The sequence below is a fragment of the Puma concolor genome, chromosome D1 (assembly GCF_028749965.1).
Source record: "Puma concolor isolate L17-30 chromosome D1, mPumCon1.1.hap2, whole genome shotgun sequence".
In the NCBI taxonomy this organism is placed as follows: domain Eukaryota; kingdom Metazoa; phylum Chordata; class Mammalia; order Carnivora; family Felidae; genus Puma; species Puma concolor.
In genome coordinates, this window is record NC_141676.1 from 28,134,760 (window position 1) to 28,154,369 (window position 19,610).

The following is a 19,610-nucleotide window of genomic DNA, read 5'->3' on the forward strand; positions in this document are numbered from 1 at the left end:
AGAGAGAACTTCATCAAGAAATCATATAAGCACCTGAATCAAATTGGGCCTGAAGGAAATATGCTGTGAACTCTTCAGTTATATGAGCCAATCACCTCTTTTTGTTTAAGCCTTATATGCTTCGATTCACAACCAAAAAGGTCCTAATTGAGTATACTGTAATCTAGCCCCTAATACCAATGCTATACAAGTAAAAAAAAAAAAGTCACTTTTCAATGACTCTGTGAACAAATTAATTAAATATTTATGTGGTCTTATTCCAGAAAGAATCTAAGCTGCCCTCTAAATTACATTTAATACCATAAAACGGAAAGTTATTAATTACAAAAACCATGTCAGGGTACAAGCCCAGGGGGATTAAAGACAACCCCAGGGGGATGGTTAGCATGTAGCTAATATATGCATGATATAGGGGCCTTTTGCATATAGGGTTCCAAAATCCAGGCAACAAATTGGTTCTGGAATTCCTGTCAGCCATGGCAACAAGTGAAATAGGGTTAACAAAACAACTCACCCAATTATCCATTCATTTCAAGAGTTGCTGAAATGTTCAAGAGCATCTAAAATGTATGTAGATGCAGGGGCACCTGGGTGGCTCAGTTGGTTAAAGATCTGACTCTTGATTTCGGCTCAAGTCATGATTGCAGGGTCATGAGACTGAGCCCCACACTGGGCATGGAGCCTACTTAAGATTCTCTCTCTCTTTCCTCCTGCCCTTCCCCATGCCCCCACTCACATGTTCTCTCTTTCTCTAAAAAATTTAAATAAAAATACAATACAATAAGTAAAATAAAATAAAATAAAATAAGATAAAATAAAATAAAATGTATGTAGATGCAGTTTTCAAATTGTCTGTTATAGTCTTTTCTAAGGGAAGTTTGCTACTTGCTTTACAAAGTTCATGGCCCATTACTAACATACAACAACACAAGTGAGGCTTCTTAAGGACAAAGTCAGCTTATTTATCTTGATGTCTCTCCCAGTGCCTGATAAATACCAGGCACTCATTGGGTCTGTGCTTCCTGAATACAATCAGAGTATATGTTTTGCTGCTGAGCCCTAACTAGAATCATGCACCTGTGAGGATCACAATCCAATCAGAAAGAAAAAGATCTCCCACAAGGGAGCTGAGTCATACTTCTTACATAAATCTTGTGTTTGTGACACGTTTTTAGATCTTAATCTAATATGAACCAAATCATAATGAGATACTTCCATGTACACTTTGGATAAATCTAGAAAAGGAAAGCTGCTCGTTCAAATTAAATTGTATGCTTTCTACATCGTATTGGCTTTGCTGATAATTCACTTACGCTAAATGTCAATTTCAAAACCACTGGGTTTAATTGCAAAGGATTTAGTTCAGTAAAAATAGAGACATTGGGTTGTACAGTTAATCAGAGAAATTTGGGGGCTGCATGAATATCATTAAGAAGCATCTGACTTTAGAGGGATGTTAACTATATAATTGCAAAAAGTGGGTCTGAGAAAAGCTTTAGTGGCATGTCTACTGTAAGTCCAGTAAACTGAAATATAGTAGACTAGGAGTAGGATTTTCCTGGGAAAGAATTCATGTGTTTGCCAAAAGTTTCATAGTATAGCATAGTGAATAAGATTATGGGCTTTGACTCAAATCTTTGTTCCATTCTTTACCAACCATGTGACCTTCTGGAAGTTTCTTAGCCTCTCTCTCAGTTCCCTCTTTTGTGAAACGGTGATAATAATACTTCAGTGGGATATCTTGAGTATTATTTAGCAAAATATTTTTAAAACACCTAGCACAGTCCTGGCATATGGTAAGCCCCAAATATAAAATGTGTGTGTGTGTGTGTGTGTGTGTGTGTGTGTGTGTGTGTGTGTAAACTAGGGTGACTGTGCATGTGGATGTCTAGAAAATAACTCAATGGAGGGGTGCCTCGGTGGCTCAACTGGTTAAGCATCCAACTCTTGACTTCGGCTCAGGTCATGATCTCAAGGTTTGTGAGTTCGAGCCCTGAGTGTGGAGACTGCTTGGGATTCTCTCTCTCCCCCTCTCTCTCTGCTCCTGCTTGCGTGCTCTCTCTCTCTCTCTCTCTCTCTCTCTGTCTCTGTCTCTGTCTCTCTCTCTCTCTCACACAGACACACACACAATGAACAAATAAATAAACTCTAAAAGAAAATAATGCAATGCAAATCACAAGATAGGCAAATCTTGATGAGTTAGCTATTTAGAATGGATTCATTTTACAAGATATTTGATTCATTTTATGAGACTATATCTTATACAGCATAGCTAGTTTCATTTTTAAAATAGTAAATGTATTGGGAAGGCCTGAGGAAGCTTCACATGGGAAAATAAATACAAAATCCCAAACCATACCAGGTAGATAGCAAAACAGCATCCCTGCTGTCATGGCCATACTTCAGACATTCTCATCAATGCCAGGACCAACTCGACTCCGTGGCCCAGAGTGGCATCTTCTCCTGTCTACATCACATGCCCAAAGTACAAAGTTACATTTACACCAGACAGTTTTGAAATAGGGGAGCAAGTCCCCTTGCCAGCATTTGCATCATGGCTGGCCTCTGTCAACTACATGGTGGAAGTGCCCTCCTCCTTACCTGAATTGTCAGATTGCTCTTGGTATTCAGGACTTTCCTCTCTGCATCCTGAAAGGCCTTCTGCAGTCTCTGTTCCATCGTCTGAGCAAACTTGCAGGACTGGATGTTGTCGGACTGGCTCACAAACTGCAGCACTGGAATGGGAGTAATCAATCCGCTCTCACCAAAGTTGTGTGTCTTAGTTCCTTGGACTTAACAATCACCATATAAAACAGCATGATTTGACATCAGAGAAATCAGGCAAGTAAGGACTGACAGGGGTTAGTTGTAGTGCTGGAAGTGACTCTTAAAATGATTTATAATAGAGAAGAGTTAAAAGCATGATCAAACCTGAGGTTCCTTGTAATGTAAAGGGCTTAGTGATCATTTGGTTGGATTATGCAGACATCTGCTCCAAGAATGATTAAAAAAAAAGAAAATGATCAAAGAAAGATCATGTCTTCTCTTTCTCTGGAAGGGGAAAAAGAGTCAGTTGGCCTGCATCACTAAGTTGATGGAGTCTTTCAATTTTGATGGTTTCTCCACTCTTGTGGTTCACCAACCACATGGTCAGAATCACGAGGGAGCTTGAGAGAAAGACTCTAAGAGAAAGACTTGGAGATTCAGATTCAGTGGCACCTAGAACGTGTTGCTCCAAAGCACAGGTTTTATGGATGCTTAGCTCTTGTCAGTATCCACTGGAAATACGGGGGAAAAAAATTAAAAATACAGTACTTGTTGCTCATAAAGTACTAATTATATAAATTGGGAAGGAAGGCTCCAGCGAAGGACCATTTCTAATAAATCCAGGGTTGGGAACTTTAGGCTCATGTGCAGGGAACTGGACAGTTGATTAGCAGGGCCCTTTGAGGAAAGTGCACAAGGGCTTTAAGAGATGATGGAGCAGTTGGCACTGACCTTTTTAAACAGGGTGTCATCTTGGTACTGCCCCCAATCCCAGAACGGATAGGTACTTGCCTGTTCTCAGCTGGAAGTAGCCTGCAGGCTGGGGATTCCACGGGGAGGCAAGTACTGCCACTGACTGTAAGTTTGGGGTATGTTGCTTCAGATCTGCAGTGACGTTGCTGACCCCATAAACACCCAGCATTTCAATCACTACGGCAGGCAAGTATACCAGTCTCCCTTTGGTAGCATAATAACCAACTGTGACGTTATGAGAATGTTCCAGAATGTCCACCTACAAAACAAACGGACCCAGAACTCAGTGTTTATTTCCATGGTGCTTTAAGTTCTTGTTGGTATTTCTGAGAACCACAACTGTTATTTAGCAAGGCTGTGGAATACGATGTTCTCATTCAACAAATATTCTAACAGTTCTATACAGCACACATGGATTGGCAGGTCTCAAAATATCAGAATACAAAACAATATGAAAATACAATTTATATCACACCTACATGGAATAGAATTAAATCTGTGGGGGTTTTCTTTTCTCTTTTTTTTAAATGTTTGTTTATTTTTGAGACAGCGAGCAGGGAAGGGGCAGAAAGAGGGGGGGCCGGACAGAAGATCTGAAGTGGGCTCTGAGCTGACAGCAGCGAGCCTAATGTGGGGCTCGAACTCACAGACCATGAGATCATGACCTGAGCCAAAGTCGGATGCTCAACTGACTGAGCCACTCAGGTGCCCCAGGTTTTCTTGATTCCTTAAATATCTGAGTATAATCTTATGAGCACCAATGGTCAATCAAGAAGGCAGACAGGAGACAGTCAGTAAAAGAGATTTCCAGAGATGAAATGCTGGGAAGAATAGCTTTATTATAGTTCTTATCGTTTATGAAAATTAAAAGGCAGAAATGATAGATAAGGTGGAGGCTCCTTCAGGACAGGGAGTCAGATAATAAATGAGGTGAATTCCTCTCTTTAAAAGCTGGCTTGTAGGTTGGTTCAAGGCCAAGGTTAGGATGGGGATGGGCTATACAGAGTCTCTCTTAAAATTGAGTTCTAAGGGATACTGATGTGCTGAACTCTTTGTGACCCAACTGGAAGATTTTTGAGGCTTTACATTTTTTTTTTTAATTTTTTTTTTCAACGTTTATTTATTTTTGGGACAGAGAGAGACAGAGCATGAACGGGCGAGGGGCAGAGAGAGAGGGAGACACAGAATCGGAAACAGGCTCCAGGCTCCGAGCCATCAGCCCAGAGCCCGACGCGGGGCTCGAACTCACGGACCGTGAGATCGTGACCTGGTTGAAGTCGGACGCTTAACCGACTGCGCCACCCAGGCGCCCCAAGGCTTTACATTTTATTTTTGTTTTCTTTTGCCTTCTTAGTGCTTTATAACAGTTCAGGGTGGAGTTGTTTTTTTTTTTTTTTTTTTTTTTTTTTTTTGGTTTGTTTCGTTTTTTGAGTTTTAAAACGTATTTATTTTTGAGAAAATTTGTGTCAGCACAGAGCTGGATGCCGGGATCAAACTCACGAACCATGAGATCATGACCTGAGCTGAAACCAAGAGTTGGGCACTCAAATGACTGAGCCCCCCAGGCACCCCCCAGGGTGTTTTAAACACACGCTTCCCTCCCACACACAATCCGACTCTTGCATTTGCATTAGTAATGTCACGTGTATTTGTCAGAGAAACCAAGAAAACTGATTTTGCGACAGACGGCTATGCTTTTGCCTCCTCCACACTGTGTGCTCTCTGCCACTTTGTGACCTAAAGGTGGTGTTCAAGATGACTGTAGGTGGAACAAGAGATACTTCTGCATGTAACACAGACACAGCATTAAACAATACCAGATCGCCCAGTGAGAAAGTGACTCAAATCCCAATTACCCCACGGAGGAAGTCTCAGTTTGGGGATTATTTATTTTTAACACCTCTCTAATGCTTGCTAATCATATTTTTAAACAAAGGGACACAAGGGACATCATCAGCCTTAGAGCCTTCTGCAAGTAACAATGTCTAGCTTGAATGTAATAAGCTGTTACCATTATACTCATTTTTATGATTACCTTATGTTTGTGGCAGATGATCTTCATTTCCACTTATGGCACTAATATCAAACATCCTTTCAAAAGAAAGGTATTTAAGTTTTTAAAAATGAGCTCATTTTTAAAAACCAAATTCACAGGGTGCCTGGGTGGCTCAGGTGGTTAAGTGTCCGACTTTGGCTCAGGTCATGATCTCACAGTTCGTGAGATCAAGCCCCGTGTCGGGCTCTGTGCTAATAGCATGGAGTCTGCTGTTAGCAGGAGGAGCCCCCCCCCCGCCCCTCCCCTACTCGTGCTCATGCTTGCACGCTGTCTCTCGCTCAAAGTAAATAAACTTAAAAAAACCAAACAAACCCTGAATTCATAACTAATTGTCACAGTGGTCTGGGATGGTATACAGAAAAGGGAAAAAACTGTGAATAGTTTACAAATGACTGAAGTTTAGTGAAAATTACATGTCAGGTGACCAAATAGAAATACTCACATTTTCAACTTTCAAATAAAGTTTCTGGTGCAGAAACCACAGATGCCTCTCATGAAATGCATTCTTTCTTTCTTTCTTTCTTTCTTTCTTTCTTTCTTTCTTTCTTTCTTTCTTTCTTTCTTTTTCCTTTTTTACTCCTCTCAGAATTATATAAAAGAGACTGACAATGACCGATAAACTACATACCAAACCTCATTCCTAGTCCTTGGTGTGGTCATGGAGACCACGAAGCTGAATGCAGCTGTAGAACAAAACATCAAAGGAAAAAGCCAGAGCAATATTTTTTAGTGGTGAAAAGGGTTGTCTCCCGACTGCCAATCACATTTAGGGCTTTAAAACTTGGAATCAATCCAAAAGAGTGTAAAGCAAGGCTTCCATCACTTGGATATACCATCAAAATCAGCTTGCAGTTGTTAAATAGTACTTGGCATTAAAGTTCTTGGAGGAGAAAAAAAATGTTCATTTCCCTGTCTGCTGCTGGCTATTTAAGCAAAGTTGGACTCAATTTACAATAATTTTTAAATGTCCAGAAATAAATCACCAACTATTTACAATGCTGAGGGAGATAGAGGGAAAAGCAATGGATGGTTTCTTGAAAATTACACTAACAATATTAGATTTCCCTAAACAACTGGATAATGGGACAATTCAAAACAGTATATCCAGGCTTGAAAAAAAAAAAAAAAAGATTAGACATAAGGCAATTAACCTCAATTTTCCATCTTAAAATCTGACCTTTTTCTCTAGTCACCACACATTAGCTATTTGCCAAAATGAAGAAAGATTCTACTTCTGACAAGTATGGTTACGATACCCAGGGAGGAGGAAAACAGTCTAGCATCCTCTGGGCCCAAGAGGAAGATGTGGACGGCTTAGTCTAATCACAAAAGCAAGAGGCTTACGTGAGCTGAGACGTCATTCTGGTGGAAAGCCTTCCGCAATGCCTGTGTGAGCCCTTTGGCTACATTGAACCTCAAGGTTTCACTGATCTGCACTCTCCTCTGGGTCAGAAAGAGAACTGTGGGATCAAACAGAAGCACAGTAATCAGGGTAAGTAATGATCCTCCTCTCCTCTCCACCCTCTACCTCCTGCAAGTTCTGAGTAAAACTGGTGAGCACAGGTCCAACCAATGAGAGCGGTGGGCCGGGGTAATAGCTGTGTTGGTCCCATTCAAGTCCAAAGAAGGAAGGACCTAGTACTTGTCTGACCCTAGCAGGGAGAGCTAACAGGCTGGCTGCACTTCATGTCTGACTAACGCTGACTCTGACTTTGAAAATTAGGTTCAGCAGTACCTGGTCCTTGATGCGTCTGCATGCAAGAAAACTCCTGTAACAGTGTTCCCTGATAGCCTGCTTAAGGGCAGGCCCTGAGCTGGGTCCTACGGCCTAAAACACCCCTGAATCAGGAAGATACAGTCCCCACCTCATAAGTGGGACAGAGACGGGGATGGAGAGCTGGGGTGGAAGGTAGGCACCTATGACTGAATGTGACAGGTGCTATTTGAAGGGAAGCCTACAATGCCATTGGAAGCCCCAGGAGGAGGATCCAGCTCAGACTTGGGCAAGGCGGTGGGGATCAGGTAAGGTTTCCTGATGTTCCCACTGAGTCCTGAAGGATAAGGGAAGTATGCTAGGCCCGGGGGAGAGGGACCACCCTCCCCCCCCCCCCCCCCCAAAACACACACACACACTCCCAGCAGAGAAAAGACCAAGTGCAAAGACACAGGGATGAGAAGTGAAGCCTCAGGATACCTGTTTAGGCTTGGTCCTGAGGGTGATGGGAAGTGAAGGGTTTTCAGCCAAGGCATATATTTTAGAAAGTTCCATTGGCTGCAAACTAAAGAACAGATTGGAGGGGGGGATAGTCTAAGGCAGAGAGATAAATTTGGTTGTTGTTGCAGAAATTGAGTGATGACGACAGTGTCAACTAGGGAAGAGGCAGTTGGGGAGGAGGAAGGGGGATTCAAGGAGGTAAGACTGAGGGCACCAGTGGTTGACCAGGTGGGGTGAAAGGGATGGTGATGAAGGAGGGGGGAGAACGTTCCAGACTTCTGCATCTAGGTAGTTGGGGTTGCCTGCCTCTCAGTGAAGGGGAAGTGGAAAACCAGATGGTATAATTTCTGGAGAAATAGAAAGAGATACTGTACTTTGTGCTATGCCCAGTTTCACAATTTCCCACTTTCAAATAGGGTATGTCTCCAGATATAATTTCATTTAATCCTTTGTAGGGTGAAGAGGAAGGCGGGATGCGAGCATTCAGCACTGGCATGCTCTTTCAAATACTGTGTCTAATGCTTTTTATAGCAAACACTACCACACTATTAAAAGCACCCTGTGCCTTCCTGGCCTGCTTTGCTGCAACTGGGCGGTGGGGGCTAAAGAGAAAGCATATACCACCCAACTTTTTCAAGGCCTCTTTTTCAACATCAAAAGAAATCCTGGGCACCCACATCGTGTGGCTGTACTTTTACTATCTGCCGACTGAGAGAGTACATCACAAAAGCCTCTCTGAATTCTGTAGTGCTTCCAAGATTTGATATTTTACTAATCATTTCATTCATTCATGTGAGACATTACTGATTTGCTCTACAGGCAAAAATTGCTACAGGTTTGTTTTCTCAGACTCGCTGGCAGAACCAGTTTCCCTGGGGCCTCTGATATCAGGACCGATCCCAGGCCTAGAATCTGTATCACCTAAAGCTCCCCCTCTCCTCTGCCACTTGAGAAGGATCAGGGTTCTCGGCCTCATCACTGTGACATTTGAGGCTGGATTATTCTTTGCTGTAGGACCATCCAGTGTGCTGTAGGGTTTTTAGCAGCATCCTGGTCTCTGCCTCATTACATGCCTGTAGCACCCTCCCTACCCTCCAGGTTGTAGACACCCAAAAATGTCTCCAGACATGGCCAAATGTCTTCTGGGGGGAGAAGGAGCCAACTGTCCCTGGTTGAGAACCACCGATCTCAAAGAAATCAAAGAATTCTGCTACATCTCTGAGACCAGCACGTGCTTGCCGCTTTCAAATAAAATCAGGACAGTGGACTCTTACCTGTCTTCACCAGGAGCTTACTGGACATTTGACACTCCAGGTTGGATGCCATTTTGCCGGTTGTGACCATGGCAGTCGACGCAGCATCTATATTTTCTGCTGGCAAAGGTGGCAACCGGGTGGCCCTTACTGGGGCAGTAACGGATGTCAAGGCTGCTGTGATTGTCAGTGGGCGTGTGGTGGATGCCTTCGGCATGTCTGGGTTGGTGGGGTTTGGGAGACCTGTGTGCATGGCTTGTGGTTTCCTGGGGAGGTGTGTTGTGGACAACAGGCCAGAGGCGGCGCCCGTGGTCCCTTGCATGGCTGTGTGAGCACTCCCGGTGTGTGCCGTTCTTGAAAACATGTAGGTTGGTGTGAATGAGAAGGCCGGAGGCACTGCCCCCGGTGTCGTCCTTGGGCCAGGTGCTGCGTTGTTTGTGACATTTTTAGCTAGGGCAGTGGTCCAACTGCTCTTGACTAATCCCGAGGCCATGGCCGAAGCCCTGCTGCCAGTGCCCTTGGCAACCAGGGCTGCAGACAGCGCCGGTGGACTTGATTTCCCCAGTAACAACATAGCTGCTGATGCTGCTGTTGGTTCCGCCTTGGACGACACCGAGGGGTCTACTGCAAAGAGAAAAAACAAAGTCTGTCATTGGCCCACAGTACACATGTCACTTGGTGTGGTGATGAATGGATGTAACATATGAGTTTGCTGAGGTGAAAAGTCTCTGCTCTGGGATTTAGGCAAAACAGCTCTAGGTTCATTAAGTCAATTACCCATAATGAGAATGCCACTGACAGAAACCTGTGATTGGTGGGGGGAAGGGTGGTGTGGAAAGAAATTTGTGGTTGGTAATAAGGACATTTAAGTTCTTAATACAGATTTTCCTCACCTTACAATGGGATTATGTCTCAATAAACCCATCATAAGTTGAAAATATCATAAATCAAAAATGCACATAATATACTTAACCTCCCAAACATCCTAGCTTAGCCAGCCCACCTTAACCATGCTCACAACACTTACTTTAGCCTACAGTTGGGGAAAATCATCTAACACAAGCCTATTTTATAATGAAGTGTTGACTCACTTGGGTAATTTATTGAATACCGTGCTAAAAGACAGAATAGTTGTATGGGTGTCGGATGGTTGTAATCGTATCATTGTTGACCATGATCTCGTGGCTCACTGGGAGGTCTGACTCACTGCCCTGCCCACCAACACCAGAGAGGATTGTACCACTTATTGTTAGCCTGGGAAAAGATCCAAATTCAAAATTCAAAGTATGATTTTTACCGAATGCGTTTGCACCATTATAAAGTTGAAAAATGGTAAGTCAAACCATTGTAAGTTGGAGACTGTACTTTCAAAAGAATCAAGTCAGCAGAGGATCAAGGGCACAACTATCTGGGGCTGCTAACTCATTCATCATCCCAATAGTGTGTGTCTGCTCTTTCTAAGCAAAACTGGGTATCTGTGTTGAACTTGAAGATGCTTGTCCACAGAAACAGTCATACCAATTTTGGGAGTACGGGGAAACAAACTACCTGCATGAGTGGCTGCACCTGTCCATTTCTCAGGGTGCTGAGAAGCCAGCAGCACTGTGGATGGGGCCCTGGTCGATAGAGGAGGAGATTCAGCAGTAGAATGGTATCTCAAGATACTCTGGAATGGTGTGGAAACACTTATCACAGGAGATGGGTAGATGTCACCAGAAATTGGGAGAACTGAATCCGTTTTATCTGAAAGTATTTCCTGCAAGCTAGCTGTGGAAGTCAGACTTGGAGAAGCTGGTGAAAGAGCATGTGTTGAATGCGCAGGCAGCTGTAGATGGGGATGAGACACAGCATGTTGGCTTGTGGATGGGTAATCTTCAATCTCAGCTGTTTGAAAATCTCTGGAATAGTTGTTATTGGTTATTGACAAGAAGTCTGTATGGTTTCCAACCATGGTGACCTCTGACTGTTGAATAGGTTGGTTGGTGCTTATACTAAGGACTGGACGCTGAATGTTAGAGCCTTCTGCAGTCACTAAATGCCCAGCAGTTTCTCTGAAATCTGAAGATCTTATTGTACTGGCAGCTGAAGTTGAACCACTGGGAGGAGTAGCTGAAGCTGAATGAGGTTCCCAACTGGTGGAGTTAATTGTGTGCCCATTTAAATAATAATTTGTTTGCTGCAGCAAGCCAGATATCATCGGCTCTGTGGAGAGAGATCCAGTTTCTGCTGAAAGAGAACTCCAGAAAACATCTGTGGTTGCTGGCTTTTTCACATGTCTCGTTGTTGAGAAATCATAGACCTCAGTGGATGAGGGAAATGCTGTCACCTGTTGGGAAGTTGAAACTGGCAACTGAGAATGGTCCATCACAGCTGCATAAGTCTCTGGCTTGATGTCAGACAAGCTAGGGGATGGGGACATAGTCTGGGTGCTTTGTGCAGAGGGGATGGAAGGTAGAGGTAATTCTGAAGGAAGGAGGTTTGTTCTTAGAGTTGTGATGAAAAAAGATGAAATATGATCCAGGCTAGAATCAGAGGTGAACCCATTTACAGTGTGATGACCTGGAATCTCTTTACTTGGAAGGATCTGGAGATCAACTGTCAAATTTGCCTTTTTGTTTTTCTTTAAAACAGCTGTCACACTACCTTCTTTCTGCAGGGGAAATGCCCAGGTTGTGGAAAGAAGATTGGGAAATTTTCTGGAGAAGGGGAAGTCTGTAGCCGCTGTCGGAGGGGATCCACCGCTGCCCTCTTTTTGAGGAGTTGGCATTTTGGGCATGGTGGAAGGAGAGGCATGGTTCTGTGCCAACTGGAGAAAGGTGGGTGCAGAAGGAAAGTCTGCTGCTGTGCTGTTGGATGTCCCAGAAAGGATGGCTTGCCCTCTGTGGGCTGTGGTGAGAGGCAGAGGAGAAGGCACCAAAGAGGACGATGTGTGTTCTGCTACAAGGAGGAGCCCTTCAGAATTCTCTGGAGCCCCTGACAAATGCAGTGGGTTAGCGGTGTCATTTGCGGTAGCAAGGGCTATCTTTCTGCTGGTTGTTTCCACTGCCACTGATTCTGCAGTCTGTAAAAGTGAAGACACAGCCTCCTGGGTCACTGCTGCGGCCACCACACTCTTAGAAATCGGCAAAGACACCCCACCATGCACTCCTTCAGCCACCTCAGCTTCAACCGGCTGTGTGGATGTACGACTTGAAGCCATTTCCAACACTGACCATGAGGGAGTTCCATCTGGAAGCTGAAGAAGACTTCCAGGCACTAGGGGTGGAGGAGACAGATGGGACAGTTCTGCCACAGAGCTCAAAAACTCAGGTGTGGGGGAGCCTGCTGTGTGAGGACCCTCTGTGGGGGGCAGCTCAGGATGCCGCATTGTTGAGTATCCAAAAAGACCTAGATGAGGGATGCCTATCAAATCCTGGGCATTTTTGGACAGAGTGTGGTTCATTTCCCCAGCAAATGGGTGTGGGGAATTAGCTATGCTCTCACTTGAAAAGGAGCCAGTTGGAGCTGTTTGGGGAAACAAAGGGACTTTGGTGGGTCGTTCGGCTGGCTTGGAAAAGATGATGGAATGAGGTGAGTCAGGAGCCAATGAAGAGGATGGATGTGGAGGGAGAAACGAAAGAATGTCTGGTCTTGGGGAATGTTGTGGTGAAATGGAAGGAGTCCCTACCCCGACTGGCTGAGATGGGATAGTGGACAATGAGGGGAGCATGCTGGTGTGAGGCAAACCTGACACGGAGGCTGTGTCTTTTCCCCCTTGAGGTCTTGGTGGGACGAGAGACTCGGTGGAATCCTTGGAAGGCTCAAGGGAGGCGCTATGTCCACTTCCTTGGTAAAGGGAAGAAGAGAAGTCCCCGTGAGCCCTGGCTCTGCGGTGTGTCTTGGGCAGAGGCGTTCGGGCAAACTGCAGCACGCTAGTGTTGTCAGGGGAGGGTGCCAGCACATTCTTGATTCTGGCCACTGCCGAGGAAGACGGGACTTCTGAGAAAGGCCATGTTGGTGAAATCGGTAACAATTTCCCATGAGGAAATGACTCCGAGGTTGGGCTGACTGTTATCTGCAGATTGTCTGTTCCTGTCAAACAAAATACCACACAGTCAGGTATCAGATGATCATCTAGTACCTGCTGTGGTAGGTCCTGGAGAGAAGGGGTGGGCAAGACAGGCACCACTGGGATCTCACAGAGCTTCCACCCCAGCACAGAAGACTCATTAAACATATTTAGACAATAAGGTTAAGTAATGACACATATGCAAATACTACAGCTAACCTACAGGGCTGGGCTGAGAGCCACAGTCTCTGATGAAATGATACCTAAGCAAAGATGCCAAAGACACCTGTGTATCTTAAATCTTTTTTTCTGTACCACCAATGAGGGCTGGACTGGGAAACTCACAATCCAGAAAATCAAAGATGAATGTAACTACCTGCCAAGGCCAATGACACCAAAATAAACCTCATCAGAGAACCCAAAAGGCAAAATGAAAGGACCGTGAATCTTGATGCAAATGTGTGTTCAGGACCCTAAGTCATCTCCAGCAGAATAACGAGGTTGCTTGTGTTTGGGAAGGATGGCAGCAGTGGCATCTTTCTTTCTGAAAGTAAAACTACTCACATTCACCCTAGAACTAGAGACACCTCACAAGACCCAGTGTCACTACAAGCACCTACAGAGAAAGCAGACTATTAGCACCCACATTTCCTGTGTGAACCTGCAGGCAGAAAGGCAAGGAGAGAGGGCACAAGATGGTGAGCTTCACAGGAAAGGAGGCAAGGACACAACTGATCAGAAAGCTGGAAATATCATGCTAGGGAAGAGAAACAACATCCTGCTTGATGATGCTCTGATCCCCTTTTCCATGGTTCTGCAGTACTGATGGTGCTGATGACCCCAGAAATGGCTAAGCACCCTTAAGTCATATTTTAAGTTAAAAATAAAAAAAGAAAGAACAGGTACTTCTAGAGCTTTCTCCATTATTGGCTAAAAAACGTTAGCCAGAACATTTGACAGAAACAAACGAGCCCAGGGGAGCTGAAGTTAGAAAATCTGGTTTGTAGTAGAGCGGGGTGAGGTGGGGAGGTGAGGGTGGATGATGTACAGGAGCAAATCTGTGTTTCAGAACAAGCATTCTGGCTACAGAATAAAGAATAGAACAGACTGGAAAGGGGTGGGAACAGATGACAACAGAGACCAGAAGAAAACTCCCCGAAGTAGTGTAGGCATGGGGTGACTGGACAGTTGTAAAAAGGAGTTGAGCCATAGTGGAAGACTGAAATAGATCATCCTCTATGATCCCTTTCAATTCTCATAGGTCAGGATAATGTAGTCCTTTAAATATGTTTGTGTTTGCATATGTGTTTTTTTAAAGCATTTACTCTTTTTATTTTTTAATATTTATTCTTGACAGAGAGATAGAGGATAAGTTGGGGAGGGGCAGAAAGGGAGGGAGACACAGAAACCAAAGCAGGTTCCAGGTTCTGAGCTGCCAGCACAGACCCCAACACAGGGCTTGAACCCACGAACTGTGAGATCATGACCTGAGCCAAAGTCAGACGCTTAACCGACTGAGCCACCCAGGTGCCCCTGTATATGTGTTTTTTTAATGGCTGCAAATTCTCCTATATGCCTCCCATTGAGAGGTGAGGTCTATGTCCCCACCTGAAGCTGAGTGGGCTTGAGACTGTTAAACCAAGGCAGAAGCATTGCCATATGACTTCCAAGGCTACCATCACAAAAGGCCAGGCAGCTTTCACTTGGCCTCTTGGAAGGCTTGCTCTCCATATGCTCCCTCACTCTCCCTCCTAGAACCAGTCACCACTCTGTGAACAGCCCAAAACCACATGGAAAGGCCATGTGTAAGTACTCCAGTCAATAGTCTTAGGTGAGCTAAGCTTCCCAGTCATCCCTGCCCAGGCACAAGACATGTGAATGAAGAAGCCTCCAGATAATTCTAGTCCCTAAACACTTGAGTCACCCTGTTTCAGTCTTCCCTGCTGAGTCCCCAGGAATCATGAACAGAGACAAGACATCCTCAGTTTGCTCTGTCTGGATTCCTGAAACCATGAGCATTACAAAATGGTTGTTATTTTACAACATGAAGCTAGGGGTGGTTTGCTGTGCAGCAATAGTAACTGAAACAATACAGGATTGTGTCCCTCATTCCTGGGAAGTGAATCTCTACAGCTTTAATTAGCTAAGGATTCAGAAGCCAAAACACAGTTAAGCACTCTTTATTTCAATGAAAGTTGCTTTTGCTTTATACACAAGATTTTAAAACTATGTCTATGCTAATAAATAAAATATGTCTGTATTAAGTAATGTTGTATCAGGAAGGAATGGAAAGGGAAAAGAAAATTTTGAGGGGCAAATGGAGGTAGATTTATTAAGAAGGGAAAAGTAAATTAGGAGAAGTAGGGCAAAACCAAATTTTAAAAAAGGCAGTGAAGTAGAAGTTTGATATAGGTTAGATATAAGAGTGTGTTGGACACACTCTACAGTATTCCCATGATCCCTGTCTCTTGGTGGTCACGCCTTTGTGTAACTCATCTTGAGTATGAGCAGAGCAGAGCCTGTGAGTTACTTCTAACCAATATAATATGGCAAAGGTGATGGGATACCCACCTGTGTTTATATAATCTAAGACTCGGTCTTGCTGGCAGACTTGCTGTCCTTGATGGCCTGATGAATTAAGAGGTCATACTGGGAAAACCCATGTGGCAAAGGATTGTGGGTAGCTTCTAGAACTGCAGGCAGTCTCCAGGAACTCTGAGCAGCATTTTGGAGCTGAGGATGGCCTCCCACTGATGGCCAGCAAGAAGCCAGGGCCTTCCAGATGGAAGCCACAAGGAAATTAATTCTGCCAGCAACCTGAGTGAACTTGGAAGTAGATCGTTCTGCAGTCAAGCCTCCAGATGAGAACACAGCCCCGCTGATACCACAATGGAGGCCTTATAAGACCTTGGGTAGAGGATCCAAAGAAGCTGTGCCCATGGGAAATGGGAAATAACAAATTCATGTTGTTTTGAGCCAGGAAGTTTGTGGTAATCTGTTACACAGAAATACTACCAAGTAGTATTACACAGTTACACAGAAAACTAACCGAGGTAGAGAGTAGGGGGCTGTGGAATGGGCATATAAGAAGAGATGCAGCATGAGGTACCATGACTAAAGAGTAGCAGAAAGGATGGTGAGAGGGTACCATCAAGACAGTAAAAAAGAAGCCCAAGTCAGTATGTCTGTTTGGAATTTCACAGAGAAGCTGTGAAATAAAAATTCAAACATAGTACCTGGGACTCAGAGGAAGTTATTTGAAGAGAATACTGGGCTTTGCAAGAGTAGAAACAAAGCCACACCAGCAAATAGCAGCAGACACAGTGGAATGTTGCTATGAAACAGGTTGGACTCTTCTGTTTAAATCCCATTTTTCAAGGAAAAAAAAAAAAAAGAAGGCACCTTCCAATCAAATTACTGAATTCTTTTTTTTCTCAATGAAATCCTACTAACTCTCCAATCCACCCCTCTCTGTATTCCAAAACTGTTAACTTTTTCTACTTAGAATGATATGAACTATTCTTTGCTGACAAATACAGTAATGATCTTCAAAAAAATGCACAAAAAGCAATCATATATCCCACATACAAGAGAGGGAGATGAAAGATACTGGTGTTTCCCTGCACAAGCTCCCGAACAGCTATCCTTTGTGAATATCATAAGCATCACTCATTCTTCTTTTTTCATTTTTTAATGCTTATTTTTATTTTTGAGAGAGAGAAAGCATGAGTGGGGGAGGGGCAGAGAGAGAGGGAGACACAGAATCCAAAGCAGGCTCCAGGCTCTGTGCTGTCTGCACAGAGCCCGACATAGGGCTTGAACCCATGAACCGTGAGATCATGACCTGAGCCGAAGTCAGACACTCAACCGACTGAGCCATCCAGGTGCCCCCAAATATCACTCGTTCTAGGGACAAGCCAACAATTACCTTCTCTTTGGATAGTGTATCCCACCAAGGGACTAGTAACCTAAAGAAATTTAAAGGGAAGTAGCTTAAATGATAAGAGATTTAAGGAGGCTCTGGCTGAAGATAGATGGGGAACAGAGATGGATTTAAGTTGGAAATAAGTGAAAGCGAGCTAAAGACCCTCAAAATAATGAAAAGTTAAAATGAGTCATTTCTTCCCTTCCCAAGGAGACATGAACCCCATTCCATAGACAATTGATACACACATTTTAAACTAGGTTGGTTTGTGCCATGCTTAGATAAAAGCATGGTTTTCAAAGCTTCAGGAAAGCAAACAGTCATTCCTGTAAGAATATCAGACTGAATAATAATTGGCACAGGGGCACCTGGGTGGCTCAGCTGGTTAAGCGTCTGACTCTTAGTTTTGGCTCAGGTCATGATCTCACACTTCGTGGGATCAAGCCCCACTTCAGGCTCTGCACTGACTATGAAGAGCCTACTTGGGATTCTCTCTCTCCCTCTCTCTGACCTTCCTGCACGTTCTCTATATTTATATTTATATAAAGAAATATTCTCCAGTCAAATTCAAAGGGCCTCCCAATGCGGCCCTGAATCGCTTCCTAGTTTCCTCAAACTACTCCTGTAACACAGTCATAATCAGTCTTTTTCCATTCAGCGCTTCCTTCCTTTGACTGCTGGAGACACTGAGAAGGAAGCCTTCCCACAGGTGGCCTAGCTATAGGCATGACCCATTTCCAACCAGGGTCATGAAGCCATGCACTTTGTCCTGCTCACTGCCTGCCAGCCCATTTTCTTAACTGCAACACTCAACGAAAAGCAAACCTGATCAACAGCAGCTCTTGAACAGAAGAAACTAAGACAACCAGCTAATACACATCAGTAAGCATCCCAAACCCTTCCTCTTTATATTTCAGAGAGAAATACCTGCAGCTTTCTATTAGGCCTCAGAGTCAGATGGCTTGGATTCAAATCCTACTGCTCCATTTGCTAGCTGTGTGACCCTGGACAAGCTACTTAACCTTATCGTGCCTCTCCCTCATTTGTAAAATGGGGACTATTACGGTACCTATGTCAAGGCACCTACATTACCATGAAATTGTTTTAGGTGTTAAAATGAGGTGATACATGTGAAGTCTTTAGAACAGTGCCTGGGACACAGTACTATTAATGGTATTGCTGTCATTGTCAATACTGGTTCAGCCCAGGGTGCATGGATGCACTCAGAGGCTTCCTCAGAGGCCCCGAATGCTAGTCAAAACTCAGAAATGTCTTGCTGATCACATACTGCCACAATCCCACACATCTGTGGAACCCCTTACAGTTTACAGCATCTTTTCATTCCCTCATCCCACCTTGTTCCTCACAGTACCTGTGAGGTAGAGGATAAAGGTCATCATCCCCATTTTACAGGTGAGCAAACCATTGCCCAGGGAGGTTAAATGCCGGCTTGGCCAAGGTCACATGGAGAGTTACCCCATGGCTGAGTATGACTCAACTCCTCTGATTTCAGATCCAAGGCTCTCTGCTCCTCCATCTCCAGGTCCAGGGTGGGCTACATCCTCCTAGAGAGACCCCAGCAGACAGGAGCCCACATGGTCATTGCCCCTGTGAGTTTGACGATGAGTCTCTCTTTGGTGCTGCTTCAGCAGACATTATTGAGCACAGCTCTAAATCACTGAGACCTCGATTCCCAGAAGGTCAAAAGAGATGAACCAAGCATCATTTCCATGTTGAAGCATCCACCTCAAATCCACACTTCTGAAGTTTGGTGCTTAGGACATTCTTCCTAATGTGATTTCTCCTGGGGCTTTTTCAATATGCCAGTTAAACAGAATCAAATTGCCACTCCTTGAAGTGATGCCAGCAAATAGAAGGTTCTGTTTACTGCCTCAACAGAAGCTTTTTAACTTTCAAAGCTGTTTCACAGCTATTTTCTTAAAAAAAAAAAAAAAAGTTTATTGCTTTCGAATCTTTTGTGAAACAGATTTAAAAATAAAACTGATTCCCCCCATCATAATACATTTTTGCTCTTTCATTTTCTAAAACCTCACTTTGTGTAATCAGTACAGAAAATTTGGAAAAGATGGAAAAGTTGAAGGGAAAGAATCCCATGTGTCCCTCAGCCACCTCCCCATGCATGTCCCGCCACATCAAGGAAACCACAATTCACACTGTGGTGAATAGTTCTTTCAGGTTTCATCCTTGGAAGAGCTTTGGTTTATGTGCTTTTCAGACCTGTGGTTGTACTTCACATCCAACTTTTTTTTTTTGCATCTCTGGTCTTTTAACATTGTTTTAAAGCATTTTTTCATACTGGATAAGGCTGAAAATTGTTCCCACTAAGACATGGTATTATAATTTGTTTAACTGCCCTCCAACTATTAAGATACAGGTTATTCATACCTTTTCAGTTTTATAAATAATAGCCTCATCCCCTTCCAATTCTGTCATCACCAACCCTGTGTGGCAGGTGGGAAAGACACAATGACCTCCTCTTATGGATAAGATCACCACACACATCTAAAACCATCTGAATCAGAAATAAATCAATGGGACTTGGAGTGTCTCTCCTCTCCTGCTCCTTCGATCCT

General features: G+C 43.9%; 1 protein-coding gene across 3 annotated transcripts in view; it reads right to left on the reverse strand.

The window, feature by feature from the left end:
* The window catches only part of KIAA1549L (KIAA1549 like), a 268,897-nt gene that overhangs the window by 106,257 nt on the left and 143,030 nt on the right, over positions 1 to 19,610 (reverse strand). Inside the window, exons 2-6 of one of the 3 annotated variants that reach the window (XM_086677714.1) lie at positions 12,770 to 13,114; positions 9,065 to 9,664; positions 6,920 to 7,035; positions 3,559 to 3,778; positions 2,602 to 2,735 (exon numbers count right to left, since the gene is read on the reverse strand). In XM_086677714.1, coding sequence (XP_086533840.1) covers positions 2,602 to 2,735; positions 3,559 to 3,778; positions 6,920 to 7,035; positions 9,065 to 9,664; positions 12,770 to 13,114 — 1,415 coding nt within the window. Of the gene's footprint in view, positions 1 to 2,601; positions 2,736 to 3,558; positions 3,779 to 6,919; positions 7,036 to 9,064; positions 9,668 to 10,591; positions 11,954 to 12,769; positions 13,115 to 19,610 lie in introns of those variants that run through there. The other 2 variants (XM_086677713.1, XM_086677712.1) reach the window with 2 other exon arrangements.